The 18,453-nt window shown below is 42.8% G+C and overlaps 1 protein-coding gene across 2 annotated transcripts in view; it reads right to left on the bottom strand.

Annotated features, from left to right (window-relative positions):
* fndc3ba (fibronectin type III domain containing 3Ba) overlaps positions 1–18,453 on the bottom strand; it is a 97,288-nt gene that overhangs the window by 34,282 nt on the left and 44,553 nt on the right. For both annotated transcript variants that reach the window (XM_071497809.1, XM_071497811.1), the window contains exons 4-7: positions 17,363–17,439; positions 14,390–14,621; positions 14,026–14,197; positions 13,439–13,569 (exon numbers count right to left, since the gene is read on the bottom strand). In XM_071497809.1, the coding sequence (XP_071353910.1) occupies positions 13,439–13,569; positions 14,026–14,197; positions 14,390–14,621; positions 17,363–17,439 (612 nt within the window). The remainder of the gene's footprint in view (positions 1–13,438; positions 13,570–14,025; positions 14,198–14,389; positions 14,622–17,362; positions 17,440–18,453) is intronic.

Raw genomic sequence — 18,453 nt, 5'->3', positions numbered from 1 at the left:
TAATATTGTCTGTGAAAATATCCAATCCAGCTAGTAATTCGGTCGTCTGTGGGGAAAAAAAAAGGATCAGAAATAGCCCAAAATAGAGTAAAAACAGACCTAAATTCTTGTGTTGGCTAACGGTTTGTGATGCAACACTTGTTTTCCTCAGCGAGCGCCTATTTATCTCATCAAGTCACAGCCATCGGAAAAATCACTAAATTATCCAGTGCTCCTCAGAGAAGGATTAGTCACGAGTTCCTGACCAAGAACAAATAAAACGGGAATCACCCAAAAAAAAAGAAAAAAAAAAGAAAAAAGAAAAGAGCAAATGACTCATACCGTATTCCACAGTGACTATTCTGTTCTTTGGAGTCATTAGCTCAAAGAAAACATTATCCTAATCATTATTATGTATCATTTTCGATCAATTGTCCCTTCACTTGAGGAGAATTATCCACAGAATGATGTGACGTTAGCAGTATTGAGGCAGTACAGCCTGTTATGACTGACACAATACAAAGCCATATGTACTGTATGTAATGGCTGCGTTCGTGTGTTATTACTGGATTTTATAAGAAACATGATATGGCTGAGATACAATAGAACATACTGTATACACTTTACTCAACCAGATAATTCACACATGTGGCCCCCAGGGTGAGGCTCCACTTTGCCTCCTTACATCAGGTGTAATATAACAGGAGTAACATAAGCTCTATTATACACTGAGGATAGGTGTAATTACTGTACACACTTTGTGACAGAGTAGAAAAAGAACATTAATTCTGTCTTATCATATAGTATGGAAAAGGATGTCATATGAGTTGATTCATTTTTTTAAATGAATCAACTCATTGTTTCAACAATCAGTTTATCAACAATCAGTTGATCATATAATCAAGCAAAAAGTTGTAGTTTTTATACTGTTGCACGTGGAAAAGTCAGAGGTTATGGACTGTCAGTCAGACAAAACAAGCACTCTAAAGATGTCATGTGTGGCTGTGTGGGATTGTGTGAGGCATTTCTCACCTTCTTTGGACATTGTGTATAATAAATTATTTATCAATTAATAAAAAAAAATAATGAAAACATCAGTCAGTAATGAAAATAATCACTAGTTGCAGGGCGTAAAGGTCACCCATTGGGCAGAAAACGCTGTCATGTAATGTGAGCTCTACCAGCCACAGCCTCGCAAGTACACAAATACACTTATAGCATAAACACAAGCACACACCCATGCACAGGTCTGGGCCAGTGATATGACACGGCTAAAGGTGATTTAGTGGACACTTGGGGTTGTAATGAGGGCGAGTGTGTGTGTGCACACATGTGTGGGTAATGGAAGTCTTTCCCCCCTGTGTGATCCCCGCAGTTGAGGTTTTTCCGACCGGAGGAGGCCTGCTTTCTCCATCTGAGTCTGACCACTGTAAATCACACAGGATGTGTACATGTGCGTGTGTGTGTCTCCGTGTGGGTAAGGGTCAGCAATACAAATTATGTATGAAACCAGGTCTGTTTGATGAGTGTGTTGCTGTGTTACAGACACAAAATAACAAAACACAGACATATACACACACATATGCGCACATCCACAGTATAGCTGTGTACAAACCAATTTGTGTTTTGAACACCGTATTGCTCAGAGCAAGTGATGAATGGGAGATTGTGTGTGTTCAAATGTGTGTGTGAACGGCTAAGTCCCTCTGACAGATTCTGTGGAGGAGAGGGCCTTACTGTGCCTGGGGGTACGCTTATGAGTCATGGCAACAGTGATGTCATGGAAGCACAACCTCAACTTGACCTCTGTGTGTGTCAGTGTGTGTGTGTTAGACAGAATAAAAAAGCAAGCCCGAGAGAGAGAGTGCGCGGGTGTGTGTGTGTGTGTGTGTCTCCAAAGTCTTTGTATCAGGTTACAGGAGATTGGTGATGGGTGATATGAGGAGGGTTGTTAAGCTACTGTGTGAGTGTGAGTGTGTGTGTTGGTGATGGCAGTGTTGGGAGAGTTCACCAGGTGAAGTACACATTCTACATCACTGCTAGACACATTGGCTCATTAGTGCACTTTTTTTTTTTCCTTTCATTACCACAAGTGTCCCCTTTTCATCCATTTGGACAAAACTGAACTTTTCTCTTTTATGGAACAGACACACACTCAGACTTACAGCTCCAGACATGAACAGCTCTGTCAGCTCACAGGCTGACCCAGCTTATTCCACCCATTCATCACAGCTCAGTGAAAGAGGAGAATATGGCCCGTTTAGTGCTGTAGTCCTGTTGCTACTTGTCAACTGCAGCTAACACCGCTAAGAAAAGAAGAGGTGGAATTCCACTACAGCATCATCTCAGCTGTCATGTTCAGCAAACAGCAGATGTTCAAAGTCAAACAAAGGCTAGGGCTGATGAACTGCTTCACTGGAAGTTCAAGGGTTTTAATCGGGAATGGGAGAAATTAATTTTGTTTTTCAGAACTATAAAATGAAAAAAAAAAAAAAAAAAAATCAGATTTGGCCATTTCCTCGTTTTGACAGAAACGGAGGCTGTGATTGCTTTTTTTGAAAAACTGCTGAGGTTTGGAAACTGATTGTTGGGGATGTCTTCGCGGTGCACCATCACTTCAAGACTTAAAAAAATGGAAGATCACAAATTTCACATACATAGTCACAATTTCAATGCAGAGTAAAAAAAAAAAAGATTTGTTTAAATTACTACTACCTCCCCCTTTCTTCTGCTTGCTTATTTGTAGACCAGACATATGATTGTCTGGATTAACTACAGTACAACTGGTTAAAAGGTCTGGAGGTCCACACTGGCCTTTGGTCTGACTGCTGAGGTGAAACTGTGATGAGAGTCGATTTAGGTCAGTGAGAAATTTCAGTGACGTTCTGTCCAAAACACACAACTATAAGTAAATATAAATGTACTTATTCATGTAACAGTTTATGTGATACATTTTATTCCATTCAATAGATGCTACTGAATGAATTATTTATATACTTTCTATTGATACAAAATACAACACTAACTTTGGTTATGCTGTTTAGTTTAAGAGTAGCAACTCGCTACTTCTCTCAGGCTGAATCATGGCCTTCAGTGGCTACATTACTCTGCTAGTTTCGGCAACTATAACAACACTATGAAAAAAAAGTTGGCTAACCCACAAACTCAGTTTGTGACAGAGACAGAGATTTATTTAATATTTCAGGAGACCAGTAATAAAGTTTGAAAAACACTACTGCTTTACCTCACCACTGAGTGTTATGACTCGCTGTGGCTGTTGAGTCCAGCTGTTTAAGTGTTTAATACAGAGAACAACCACAAAGAGTTGATGCTGACGGCTGCAGCAGAAACTGAATCTCTTCCCAGTGCAACTCCACACACACACACACACACTCACGCCCACACACACACACACACACACACACACACACACACACACACACGCCCACACACACACACACACACACACACACACACACACACACACACACAGTCCTCTGTCCTCACTGTCCCTCACCTCCTCTTTTCTGTTTATGTGCTGCCCACGCACCCTCACTTCCTCTCCTCGTCTGACCTCACATCCTGTCTGTGTCTGACCGCCTGTGTTTGATTACCGAGGACAGCCAGACGGAGCGAGGGAGCGCAGCGGACAGCAGGAAAATCAGAGGAATGAGGAATTGGGGAGGGGGAGAGCAGCAACAGCAGCAGGCCGAGCCAAAACCAGGCGAGAGGGGGATTTAGAGGAAGAAAGAGAGACACTGAAGGACAGACTGCAGAGAGAGAGAGAGAGAGAGAGAGGGAGAGAGGACAGGCGAGAGGAGTCTGGGTAAGAGATTAGGTACAAAAACACAAGGAAATTGAGAGACAAAGAGCAAGCCAGGGATCAACGGAGAGGAGGAGAGATGGCGGGATGAAAGGAGAGAGAAAGGAGAGGGCTTAGGAGGATGTGAGGTGAGGATTACACAACCTTATGTGACATCATCAGAGGGCGTAGAGCAGGTGCGCACCACTGATCTCAGTGTAGTAGTGGTTGCAGTACAAGTCGCTGCTGTCAAAACTGACTAAAGACACCAAAAGCATAAACTGAAAATCTTTTAAGTCACTGTAACAGAGTTGAGAAGTGAAAGCAGACACTGGTTTTGGAGGTATTTTACACCATTTACAAGTTTTCTTTTAATTATGTCTTCACTCCCTCAACATAGGAACAAAGTGTCGCCCGGGTAATCTAATAACACTGGATGTTTATTTTATGGCCTTTAGCTATAATTATTTCAACCTGGGATATAGTGTTTCTTGGGTACTTTGGTAAGATGGGCCTAAATGCTACAAAAAGCTGTTGCTAATGGAGAAGAAGCTACTCAGAGGCGTAGATCAGAGCTGTAACATATTAAGAACACTTTAATATTTGTTACTGAGGGTTAGATAACGAGATTAACACCACTCTTATGTCTGTACACTGAATATGAAGCTACAACAAGCAACCGATTAGCTTGGCTAAGCAGAAAGACAGGAGGAAACAGCTAGCCTCTCTCTAAAGGTTATGGAAAATAAAATTTGCCAACTGACACTCACTGTAACTACTGTAATGCTTTGCCAGGCTGTTAATTCCCGGAGTCTCCGTTGAATGCTGGGAAGCCTCGCAGTGACAACAAGACGTCAGCTGTTTGACCCCAGTTTCCTGTGTTTATGCTAAGCTAAGCTAACTGCCTGCTGCCTCTAGTGTTATATGAAGTGTACAGACACGAGAATGGTATCAATCTTCTAATCTAATGATGTAAATCAATGTATTTATCAAAATGTTAAACTATTTCTTCAACTGCTAAATGTTTTATCAGGTTTCTATCATTTTCAGCCTGAGCTCATTGATTGCGGCAGACACGCAAGACTATGTTCAGCTCTGTGACATAATGATCCAAGAACCAGACATTTTCTAACATAGCAGCTCATCTTTTCTCCTGATGAATCAACCGGAAGAGTTTATTGGCTATTTCAGCCTAACTTACACAACAGTCTACATAGAAAATGAATGGGACTTTTACTAATCCTGGACACCTGAAATAACTGCAGCAACTCTGTTCCATGGAACACAGTAGGGAGACACACATTGGATTCCTTGGAAGTTCACATTCACATAAATACTTGATGTAAGCGTAATTCTGTCCCGACCTATGTCATTCCTTCCTCCGCTGTCTAAGTCAGCCCCCGTTCTCCCTCACTCCTCCTCAAATGCATGTTTACAAGAATCTTTTTATGTCACACTCCTACACACTTCAGAATTAATGGTGTCACTTGCAAAAAAAAGAGCTACAGTAAAATTGAGTCACTTTGACATTGAGGAGGTTGCATTCCTCCTGCATGACAGCGTGTGGTTCTTAGACACAGTCTGTCTGCACTAGGACAGAAAAAGACCTTTAAGGCCTGGAAAAAAAAATGTGAAAAATGTGGCAGCGGTCGCTCAATCAGCCCCCATTACACACACACACACACACACACACACACACACACACACACACACACACACACACACACACACACATATGAGAGGCCAAAGGCAGAGTGTGTGTGTGTGTGTGTTGTCCTAAAGGAACAAAGTGAGATATGATACCCATCTTTAGAAGCCTCTAATCAGGGAGTACAAAGCAAAGTGACGAACACTCAGCTGGAAGAGGAGAGAGAGAGTAGAGATGTGGAGATGAGAGGGAGGACAGACAGAAATGGAGAGAGAGGAAGGAGTGGGGATGGAGTGAGAGAGGGAGGAGAGGAAAGAGGAAAATGGAGGTAGTGAGGGGCACAGACCTTGGATTCCACACTATTATCTGCTGCATAGTGAGCATTCCATCTGTTCAACAGCTGGGCTACACAGACACTCTCTCTCACACACACTCACACTCACACTCACTCACACACACACACACACACACAGTGGAGAAGTCGTTGGGACATGCCTGAAATTGTGGTTGTCATGGTGAAGGTTTGGTTCTCATGGCCAGAGTCCTGATCGTTTATAAAGGGGATTAGAGAGGGAGAGACAGAGAGACAGAGAGACAGAGAGACAGAGAGAGACTGGCACAGAGAGATGGAGAAGTAGAGTAAGAAAAAGCAAAACGGGCAGAGGAAAGAAAAAAAATCTAAATTAAAATTCAAAAGTCAAACCCCGAACAGAGAGAACAAGACACAGAGATAGAGACATAGAGGCAGACATGCAAATTAGCAACCTGGTTTTTCTCCAGTTATATGATTCATTGGACTTCAGGTAAATGAGAAACCCAGAATCCTTAATTGGGGTGAGGGATTGAAAGAATCAAATTAATAAAGCTAGATTTCTAAAAGAGAAACCTGATTTCTTGGCCGTGTATAGCCAGGTTTCTAAAGCTGTGCATGACAGAGACTGCAGACATTATTTCTATGGCAGTAACACATTATTCTTGTGCCCTAGTGTCTAACATAATAAAATCTGGAGTCCAACTTAAACTGAAACTAAAACAAATAACTCACAGTATAAACACATATAACAGCGCTCTCCAATTCCCTGCCTTAAGCTGATTTCTCTCAATAACATGGTTTCATGTGTGCATGTAAACGTAGACAGAGAGACAGAGAGACCTTGTCCACGGCAGCCCTCTCACTAAGGAGAGAGACGAGTGTCTCAATTGCCAAGCGACACAAAAACTCTCTCTCCACTTTTCCAAGAGGAGTTCGGAGAGTATGCACATGGACGCACATGCGTTTATGTAAGTGTGTACGTGCTGCGAACGGCGCAGCGACCTGGGCCAGGCAGCCAGGAATTATGGGGGATGAGTTTCTCAGAGCCCTGACCCCATCCGACCCTGCTCAGCCCAAAGAGTCTCAAGAGTGTGACTGCAGACTGGCAGACATAGTGGAAGACAAATCCAAGGCCTGACAGATAGCAGAGGCAGAGAGGGAGTGTGACAGTGGCAGAGAAATGGAGGAAGGAAAAATAAATAAATAAATGATTAAATAAAAGAGGCAAACGGAGAACGCAGAAGGACAAAGCAGCAGACTGATGGAATCACAGGGAAAGAGATAAAGACTGAGCAAGGTCACGTTCACGCTACTGCAAAAAAAAAGTATGATACTTCTGCCTTGGTGCATTTACTTCCAGGCTGTACCAAAACTACAGTTTTCTCTCATTTGACCTGTTATATTTATGTTTCTTTGTTGCCATCTGTTGGAAAGCAATCCATGTGAAAGCAAAACTTTGTAAGATGTGGTAGTGTCCCTGTTCAATTTACCCACAGTGCAAATTCAAAAATTAATGGACAAAGACAGATCAGAGCAACTAGTACTTAAGAAGAGCCTGAACTTAAATGTCCTGTTTAGTGATTGGTGAGCCTTGGCATAATAACTACAACTAAATGAGATCATGGCTAACATAATCAGTAGACTTTATAACCTTTTCCAGACATGGAATACTTAGCATTGCTATTTTCATGTATGTGTTAAAGGGGCTCTTTATTCCTTTTCTGTTCTCTCACAGAAAGCATCAATGTTGGATTTTAAAACTTATTTTGCAGTTGAAAATTTTATTAAAGACTTTCTTGGGCACAGGGACAATCGCCCCACTTCTCTTGAGTCAATCCCCTAATAAATTTTCTCTTCAGTTTCATTATCTACTGTTATAGGAATTGCTCATTTTCTCATGCTGTGAACAAGCAGTTAGTAACAGGATGCTCAGCTGGGAATCTCATTCCTGTTCCTGCAGAAATGACTCGGGTGTTTACGTACCCATGAGACAGGGATGTTTAATTACCATTACACTTGAGGGACTTCTGCTTCCAGCATCTACCTTTGGGAAGGACCACAAACTCTTCAGCTGTTGTGTGCCATAAACCAATAGAAATGTCCGGCAGAGACATACAGTATGAAGAAAGTAAAAGGTGGTAGCAGCTCTTCTCTACCGTCAACTTGTTTGTTTACAATGATGACTCAAAATTAGTGACACATTAGTTTTATAATGCTACATGCTTTAAATCCACTAAAACATTTTTCAAGTGTGCACAAATCACTTGAGCAGTAAGCCGCAGATGTCTGAGGGTTTGTGCATTTCGTCTACTGAATTACTTAATTTGATTAGGACAAACTCAATTTTAACACGATGAAGCAGTTAAAAAGACTTAATATTATGTAACCCAGTTCTGGTTAATAGAGAGCTGTCGGGTGCTTTGGTTTGATAATGTGGCGAGTTTATCGCCTGTATCACAAGGTTCACTCAGCTGAATTGGGAAACGTCTGTTGTACTCATTGTGATGGGCGAGAACCCCCCCCACTTCTAATCCCACTATTCCTGTTACATGATATCAGCGGGAGACACATTCCTCTGCTGGTAAAGCCATCCCTTGTTCTCTCTCTGTTTTCTGTACATCCCCCTGTTTTTGCTCTTTCATTCCCCAATTTCTGCCCTTCGTTTCTCTCCTTTCCTTTTCTGTCGCCTTATCTCTGTCGTTTCTTTCTTCTGCCAACATTCCGTCTTCTTGTCTCTCTCTTCCACCCCACTGCCCTCCATCTTGCCCTACAAACATGGCCGTATTTGGGTTTGAGGGAAGGGAGTTGGAGTTTTGTTGGGAGGGGGGCTGAGATTATCGCCATGGTGATCCACACCAAAACAGTGCAGACGGGGAAGGGTGGGTGTGTGCTCATACATTTCCAGGCCTGTTACTACATTTACAGCAGGAAGACAAGTTTGATGTTAATATAAGGGCTGAGTCATGACTCGGTCAAAGTCCACTAGAGCTAATGAGGATGACATCACTGAAACATTAGAGGACACTGGGCTTTTAAAGGCCTCCTTTTTCTACCGCCATTGCTCTAAAACTGTTTCTTCATTAGTACTGCAATTTAATTAGTAGGAAACTCTGTCACAGTAAAGAACATTTTTTTAACATGCGTACAGTAGCACAGGGCTAGGGCGAAACCCTAGAGCCAATGGCGGTGATGGATCTGCTGCCCTAGAATCTCATTTATATTACATTTATAATTATTGTCACCTATTGTTTTTCAATGCTCTTGTTCTTTTTACCTGCAATTTCGGTGATGTCAGAATTGAATTATTTTGTACCACTTTCTAGTAGGGCCCCTTACAAGCAGCAACTAAAGCGATTAGATTGGATAATTGCTTTGTCTTCTTTAGCTCATCAGGAAGAGTCTCGAACAAACCGTTTGACCTCTGACCTTCTTGAGAAAAGCGGAACCACAATCCATTTAGTAGCAACTTATTGACACAGGTTGGGGTACAGATTTATTGGGTTATCAAAAGTCATTTTTAGTAATGACAGTGATAATCCTGCTACCCTTCATTAATGATTTAACATTTAGCTGGCTGATTATTAATGGTTTATTATTAAGCAAGACACTGAAACTTTTACTAATAACTGAATTGACTCTTAGCCTGTTATTGACTATTAACCCAAAAAAAGCTTGTATGTAATTTTTCAGGCATTTTAAGGCATCAACACTGTAGCAAAAAAAATGTGCTGAGAAATGAGAGACATAAAATTCCAGCAGGATTTTCCTTGTTTCAAAACATCCTTCTTGGCACATTTTCATTATGTTTGGCAATGAGGAAAAATCTTAAGTAACTTCTTTGGTTTAGATTCACTATGTCAACACTAAAGATACCTGAAATGTTTCCTTTAATTTTGTGGCTAAGATGATCGTGCAACTGAAAACTTTAAGGAATTCCTTAGCGCTTCTCAGGAAAAGGAAAGGAAAGAAAGTCAGACATAATTTTCATTTCAACATAATAGATGGATATGTTTCCACCGTTCTCACAGCACAACAGTAGACCGCTGTAATATCTATGACCCTTATTATTTTCCTCATATCTCACTCACAGAGCCAAAATGGTGGACACAGCAGCCACTGCACACATGTGGTTTCTCCTGAATTCACAGCACTTGGCCGTGACGTAGAACCAAAAGATGGAGGAGCTGAGGGTGCTGGTCCATCTGTTTCTGCTGAAATCCCAGTTTCTCTAAGAGAGAGAGACAGGATCTGCGGTGATGATGCAGAGCCAAGATGGAGGAACAGAGGGGACGGGGCCCACATCTGTTTCTGCTCAACAAGCAGCTCAGTTCAGAGGAAAAAGGCCTGTAGAGCTGGCTTTACTAGGGAATGGTCACTGCGCTCGCCAAGTCAGCCTGCTGTCTTACTGGCACTGGGGCAATAGCCCCACACACACACACACACACACACTCTCTCTCTCACACACACACACAAACAAGACCAAGGGCATCAAGGGCAAAGCGTAGGCGGTGCTGTGTGTGTGTCTGTGTGTGTGTGGTATTCTGGGTTGGACCATACTTGGATGCATCGGGCCAAGCAGCAACTTTGTCGGAATGTTTGTACTCTGTTCTTAAACTCTCTGTCTCTCCGTCTTTCCATCTCTCCATTCCCTGTGATGTAGGAGTTCTGGTTCATTTTTTTTTCTTCACAAACCTTCCATCTGTCTCCCTCCTCTCTCATCTGTCCTTCAAATCCTGCATTCCTCTCCTCTCTCTGCTTGCCCCCCTGCCTCCCGCCAATCCTCTGGACCCTCATGCTCTGATTGTTTTACAGGAAGCCCAGTCACGGGGTGTTTGTGCATGAGTGTGTTTCTCTGTGTGTGTGTGTGTGTGTGTGTGTATATGTATGTTTGTGTGTGTTGTGTGGTACATCTAGCTGACTCAGCCTGATCTCCACCCCAGTACTGAGACCCTAGTAGACCAGAACACACAACCGACAACATGCTGACATGTTCCTGTCTGTCATGTGTGTTATTGTTGTTCGAGTATGACAGCAAGTGCAACATGAAACTGTGAAACTTATAAGCTGAGCTGTCGACCTTGCTTTACTTATCCTCCTTTGGCACTCCTGTAATGATTCTCTGTCATGTGGCAGTCTGGTGTGTGAGTGACTGTATGTTCGAGTGAGTGTGTGTACATACTGTAAGAAGCTGTGCAGCCCCCCTCCCCAGTGCACTGCAGTGAAACACAGCCTCTTCTGTATGTGTGTGTTTTGCATGTTGTCCAGACTTGCAAACTGCACTGATTATGAGCGTATGTGTGCAGGTTTAAATGCATTTTTGTGTGTGAGCGATGATACCAATTCAATGAAAATGATCAGTGAGATATTTTTAATGGGTCAATTCACCGAAAACAAAACACATTTCATCACATACCACTAGTTGTATCTAGTCGTGCTGATATTTTTTATTTTGTTCGCAGGTTATTAGATATCCTTCTCAAAAACTGTGTGTACACTGAATGGAATTTTTTCTGGTCCCACGTTGTGTAAAGTGAGATTTCCATGTATTCTTTGATAATAAAGCATATTTTTTATGCGCTATATTAATGCTGTGAAAATATGAAAGCGCTCAGTTCACAGAGAAATGCAAACAGCACGTATTCAGAAACCCTGCCTTAAAATGAACTGTCAGAACTTTGTTGTGATGTCACAACAAATTTGAGCGTCTACCTGAAATTTGCTATGTTTTTATTAGATCACCCAGAAAACAGTCACTTTACTGGCTCACTAACCTGGTGTTACTGAGAGAGAAAACTACATTTAGATCATTTTTGGTGCTTAAAACCACAAATATATCTTCCATTGGATTTCAACGCTTCAAATAAAAGACCTCAAAAGCCAATACTTTAAAATGAGCTGAGGGACTAACCTCAACTAACCTCTGTCAGTTAATTGGTTAATTGATTAATTGTTTCATTCATCATATGTCCAAACATCTTCAGACGGCTCATTTTGTCCAAAAGCCGAAGATATTGAATTACAATGATATAAAATGAAGGTGTGGATTATGCAGAGTAACCAGGACATTTTTTCTGGGAAGAGCTGTTGCTGCTTGAATTTTTAAAATGCCCCTTTTTCAATGCTGTGAGCAGCACAAACAAAATTCCAGTCACCTCAAATGTCCCAGCATGGAAGCAGACAGACATCTCAAAATGTGAGCAAAATAATCTGAATCTCTTTGCATGGCTCAAGACCACCAGAGGCAGGTGTGAAAATTTGGGTGAACCAACTAATTAAACAAACCTCTCATTATATTTTTACCCAGATCAGTTCTGTCAGATCAATTCAAGAATTACATAACAACATGGTTATGTTCCAAATTCTTATATAAACTTTCTTCATATGTAGAAATTTGAGTTCTGCTCAAATGTCACACCAGGTTCATGGATGTGGGACACACACATACACCCACACCTGGCCCAGATGGAATATTCCTCTGATGTGACACCCTGCTGTGACGGACTAAAGCAAAGTTTTATGTAGACATAAAATTTTTTTAAAAAGACTTTGACGGTTACAATGATGGATTAGATGAACTTGTGTGTCCCTTTATGTTTTTCTGTCATCACCTCCACAGACGGCCCTGTGTGTTAATCCTGTGCGTGTGTGTATATGCATGAGTGAGATACTCTGCTCTTTTTAATAACTCTGACATACATCTGACGTGTGAAGAGACATGTCATTAAAGAGGAACAGTACCACAAGCGAGCGTGTGTGCGCCCTAACGTCTGCACATGTGCACTTTTTTTTTTTGTGCGATAAGGCTGTGCTGCGGTGTCTAAATCTCATAGCTCAAAGGTTTCCTTCATCTCAAGCAGGACTCTACAGGTATGTGACTCCCCCCTCTCTCTCACCCAATCCCACCGCCCGACCCCCCCCCCTCCATGGCTCAGCCCTCACCAACAAGGCCAGTATTGTAGAGAGGGTAAAACGATAGCGCTCAGGGACGGGTTCAGCTATGTGGTTACCCAGACAACCCTTCTTACCCCTCCTCCCCACCCCCTTTCCCCACCTTCCCACCTCAATCCCTCCATACTCTCACCCCCTCCCCCCTATGGATCCCTTCATCTCAGTGAGGCTGCATTCATCCATTCATTTTTTTTTTTTTTTTTTTTTTGAGTACTGTGAGAAAAAAAAACCTGAGTGAGTAAAAGAGGGGAACGAAAGGTGTGTTGTACCTGGCAGCAGGGGGAGGGAGGGGCACTGACACTGAAGAGGACAAAGCCAGTCACACACAGACAGAAGGAGGGAGGTCAGAGAGGGTAGAAGTTACTCTTCCACAAAGAGATATGAGCTGCTTGTGTAGTGTGCTGAGATATCCTCTGTTTGGAAAATAAAAAGGCCCCGCAGCGATGGAGCTCTGCTGTTGGCTTTGGAGTGTCATTTTAAAAGCGAATAGAGAATGCAAATGGCACTCTGCTCCTTTGATTTTGCCCGTATGCATTTACCTCTGTGTTTGTGTGTCTGCGGTGCAGGTTTGTGTCTAACTGTGAGTGTTTTATGTGACTTATTGACCGGAGGTGTTTCATGTTAAAAGTCAAAAACAAGCAAATCAAAGTCTGCTCTCCAGACAGGGAAAACATAAAAGCCCGCTGTGAGCCTTCGCTGTTGATCAGAGGAGTGTGTGCCAGTCTCTCTGTGTTTGTGTGCGTCCCACCTTGTGTGTGTGTCTCTGGTTCGCTGTTTCGTGGACTGCTGCGGAGTCGTCTCTCCGGCTTCTTCCCTCCCGGACTGCTGACACCTCCCCCTGACCCCACTGACCCGAGCAATGGGGCGTGTGATTTGTTGCTACATCACAAATGAAATTACAACAAAACTTACTGATATTCATGAGGAAGAAAAACGACAATTCTCATTTGTTTGACCCTGGAAACATCCAAATTTCTATGTCCCGGTAAAAACTACTGACACACAAACAAACTAACTCTGAAGGCAAAATTTCATCCAATCCTAACACATTAAATCAACATTTGTGAAGTCAACAACTCGGTAAAATTGAAATCTACTGTAAAAAAAAAAAAAAAAAAAAGCCACCTTGATTCACATACTTCTGTAAAGGTACACCAGTAACTCAAAAGAGCTCATTTGTTTATGAAGCAGTTTCCAGATAGTTTTCTTGCTACTGTAAGAGCCACACAGGCAGACAATATATTTTCACTTCTGAATAGTTAATGTGGCCACACAGCCCAATGGGCAGATTTGCATTCATGAGTATCAGAAGACCACAGAAGGCAGAATGGTCACCTGTATCCGTTGTGTGCTGGCCCCAGGCTGCCCTTATAGAGAGTGGAGGGAGGGGAGTTCAGTCGGTTCTGTCGCTCTAGTTGTCTCTGTTCTTTTATCTTTTTGGGCTGTGGCTTAGTGTACGTCTCCTCTCTGCCTATGTAGTTAGACATCCCATAAACTGGGATGATTTCTGCAGGAGAGGAGAGGAGAGGAGAGGGGGGAGAGGAGAGGAGAGGAGAGGAGAGGATTAATGTCAGACCAAAAAAGATAATCTGTGCAAAGCATATTTTTTAATTGGATTAATTACTGGGTTCTTAATTCCACATAAAAACCCCTCTGATTCTTTGGCAGTAGCCATAAAGTCCACTCAGCATGTCAGTACCTGGATCGCCGTACATCGGGGGAAGGTGGTGCTGGTAGTATTGGTGGGGGGGCAGCTCTCCTGGGCTGACAGGGGGGTAGAAAGAGTGAGAGTTGGGGATGAAGTGAGGGTGAGCCAAGTAGGGGGGCAGGTGGTGTGTGGGGGAAAGGGCCGGAGAGTAGGAGGGAGGGTAGCACTCTGGAGACTGGGGGGTCACCACCACCCGGCGGACCCCTGTGGTATCCTCCAGCACCTGGGGGAGAAGAGAGAACAAATGCAAATGGGTGAGAGGAGTGAAAAAAAACAATGTGTTCCTAGAATTTCACAGTCAGCAGCGCACCAAAACTTTTAACTTAAGTACCCACAATTCATGTGGGGTTTAAGGTACATTAAATGCTTTAAAAGAGTAGTTTGACATTTTGAGAAACACACTTATTCAGTTACTTGCTAGTGGCATCAATCTTCTTACGTAGCTCTAAGCAAGAAAGTAAAAGCATGACTCCCAAAATGTCAAACTGTTCCTTTAAAATTCTAACAGTAGATTTATTTTTAAGGATATTTTAAAACGCTTAGTTGATAGATCTCATCCAAAGAGTATTCAGCTGTCTGTTGTTTTGTAAGAGCAGGTGGCCAGTCTGTCAAATGGTGAATATTTAATAAAGAAATTCATCACACAACTAATGTAACAAGTGAGCCATTGTGCTGACAGGATGCTTTGTCCCCTAAAGCTGTGAAAACAAGCGTTGCAATGTTGTCATCAGATGGTCTGCAGATTTCAATAACAACAACAGACCTGCTTCAAATTAACATAGATCCCATACATGCATTCACTTTCACATTCCTGAACCTGGGACACACACACACACACACACACACACACACACACACACACACATCCCAACTATTCAGACACTTTCACAGGCCTGCATTCCAAGCACAGAGCAAACACACACTCCCTGCAGAGAGGGGAAGTCATCTGCTGGTCCCTAACAACAACAACAAAACATACACACACACACACACACACACACACACACACACACACACAGTCCCACATACCACATAACACTGCCCCGAAACCCCCACACACACACACTGAGAGGCAACAGACTCAGCGCCAGAAAACGACAGACAGAGAGAAAGAAGCGAGAGAATTAAAGAGGGTCAGGAGGGGAGGAAGAGGGTTACAGAACTAATCCGAGTGAGAAAAACTGAGAGAGGGGGAGAAGAGGAGGAGGAGGAGGAGGAGGAAGAGGAGGCCCCCTATCTGCCCCTCATCCCCTCCTCTGCGGCAGTGGAGAATAACAGAGTGTTTACAGGAAAACAGGGGCAAAGTCCCTGCATTAGTACATGTGGACCCGACCTACAAACCCACACAACACTTACTGGCAAGCTGACACACACATACACACACACACACACACACACACACACACACACACACACACACACACACACACACACACTTATTCCAGATAATACAAACTGGAAGGGACCCACAAACATGCACACACACAGCCACAATCACAACGCAGGCATCAGCACAAACCACCGACAAAATTACAAACACAGACACACACACACGTGCAAAATCAATCTGTCAATGCACTGCTTTCTCTCTCTCTATCCATCCCCCCGCCCCCCAAAAAAACCTACCCATCCTGTGCCTGTCTCCCCTATCAGGCTTGTTTATGTAAGAATGACAGTGTTTCCCGCTCACACTTGGCCCAGTTCCTACTAACACACATACACACCCACACACATGCAAACACAAACACACACCTACGGTGAGCCAATGACCTGACTACCATTGGCATAGGAGCACAATCCCAATCCCACCACCACACGCACACTGCAGATGTATTTGTGAACCCTATACTTGTGAGGACAGTCCACTCACTTGTGTTGATTCACTAACCTTTAACCCCCCCCCCCATCCCCCACCTCACACACACACACACACACACACACACACACACACACACACACACACACACACACACACACCACTAACCTGCCAATTCTAACCTTAAACTAACTCATAATGTTTAACACACAAATCAAGTCTTTACTTTAGGAAATGTTTTCCTCATTTTTCTATCCTTGTGAGGACATCTGAGAGCGAACACACACACACACACACACACACACACACACACACACACACACACACACACACACACACACACACACACACACACACACACACACACACACATATATGAGGAAGTCAGAGAAACAAATACCCCCTAACTCCCAAAATTCAGCACATTCCTGCTCGGTGCTCTGTTGCCGGAGGCGGCTGCCTTGGACACTTCTCTCTCTAGACCACAGTGACTGCAGAGATCAGTGTAATGCCTGATGCATGCTTTCTGTGCGGTTTGATGGGGCCAAGCGCTCCACAAATAGCCTGACTTCCATCATATTAATGCTTGCCATTCTTTAATAATGACCACTTGACCCACTTGTGATAGTTCAAATCAAATACAAACACTGTACAAGCTCATGGTCCATCAGTCATCTGTCCTGGATTTTCATCCTTGCAATGCAACCATCTTTTTTTTTTTTTTTTTTTTTTTTTTGGCTGTAAATACATCATTTTGATCTCATTTTCCTTTATTCAATTTCAGGAATTTTCCAGAAACAAGCATCAGTGTGCACACAATTAAATAAATACTGAATATATTTTTGTCCTGTGAAAACATGTTAAATCGTGACAGATTCTTTTAAATGCTTTTTAATAAGAAAAATGTGATTTTAAGAGTCAATACTAGATCACACGACGGCTTAACACATTTTTTCTTTTTTCCCTAGAGAAGAAACCACAGGCTAATTAAATGCAGTCGCACACTTGTGTTGGAGCTCCCTCTGTGTCTTGCAGATCCCTTTTTTTTTCTTTTAGCGACTGAAACTCCCACACAAAACAAACACATGAAAAACATAAGAAATGTCTGAGAGTGTCAGACTCACACACACGCACAAACAGATACTAACCTGTGAGATGTATCCTGGGGGGACGTGGATGGGGGGGATTGACCCATTTGGGGACATCATGGGAACCTCAGCAGGACCTAAAAAAAAAAAAAAAAAAAAAAAAAAAGGGGAGGATGAAGATTTATTTATTTATTTATTTAACCAGGCAAATCCTCATTTACATTTGTCAATCGACGGCACACAGCCACACGCACACACCGGAGGGAAAGGTGTCAGAGATGTGTAGCAGTTTATTTCACCGTGGCCCTCATTAACTTGTATGTTTACACCAAAGGGTCAACAAAAGGTTAATTAATAGAGGTAGGACTGTGTTTGTTATACATCAGGGAAATATTATCTGAGCTTGTTTTATCTGGGGGATATATTTTGTTCGCAGGTGTCCAGGTGTATGGATGAACTTGTGAAATAATAACCTCAGATGCTTAAAAAGAGAGATGTTGTTGCCTTCAACCCCCCCCCCCCCCCCTTTTTGACCTCAAAAAACATATCCATGTGTAAGCCAGTCGTCTTCCTCTTCTATGAGGCAGACTGAAAGCGGCAGGAGGTGATGATGTCTACGCTGAGCAGCAGCATCATGATAGATGCACATTCAACAACAACATGAGGGCTCATGTCTGCTCACTGAAAAAGAAAACTGCTGCCCTGAAGGAGAAGCAAGAAAATCTAATAGAATTAGCAGACTGATAATGATGTTGACTTTTCCACTGTCCAACCCCTCCCACCAACCTCCACCCCCCAAATCTCTCAGTCCCTCTCCCCCTCTCTTCCTCTGTCTCTCTGTGATGGAGCTCTGTGGCTGGTAAAGTCATTGGGAGCCCACTGGGACAGCTGGAGGCAGACCTGGCCTCAGAATAAATCACTCTGCTCACACACACGTGCACGCGCGCACACACACACACACGCACACAAAACACACATGCAAGCGTGAAGGCGCACTAATAATTCCTCTCTATGTATTTGACACCAGTCAAACTCCAACTACTCTAAAACCAGGTCTCCTCCTTCAAAGAGTCATTCCACCCAAATTACAAAACAGAGAAAAATATGCTTTTTTTTTCCTTCTGTTATTTAGGTGAACTGACTCTTTAACT

This window comes from Trachinotus anak, unplaced genomic scaffold (genome assembly GCF_046630095.1).
Source record: "Trachinotus anak isolate AG129_WGS33_773 ecotype Australia unplaced genomic scaffold, CSIRO_AGI_Tana_v1 ptg000015l, whole genome shotgun sequence".
NCBI classification, from domain to species: domain Eukaryota; kingdom Metazoa; phylum Chordata; class Actinopteri; order Carangiformes; family Carangidae; genus Trachinotus; species Trachinotus anak.
Note: the sequence above shows the minus strand (reverse complement) of the source record. Positions and strands in the feature narration are given on the sequence as shown.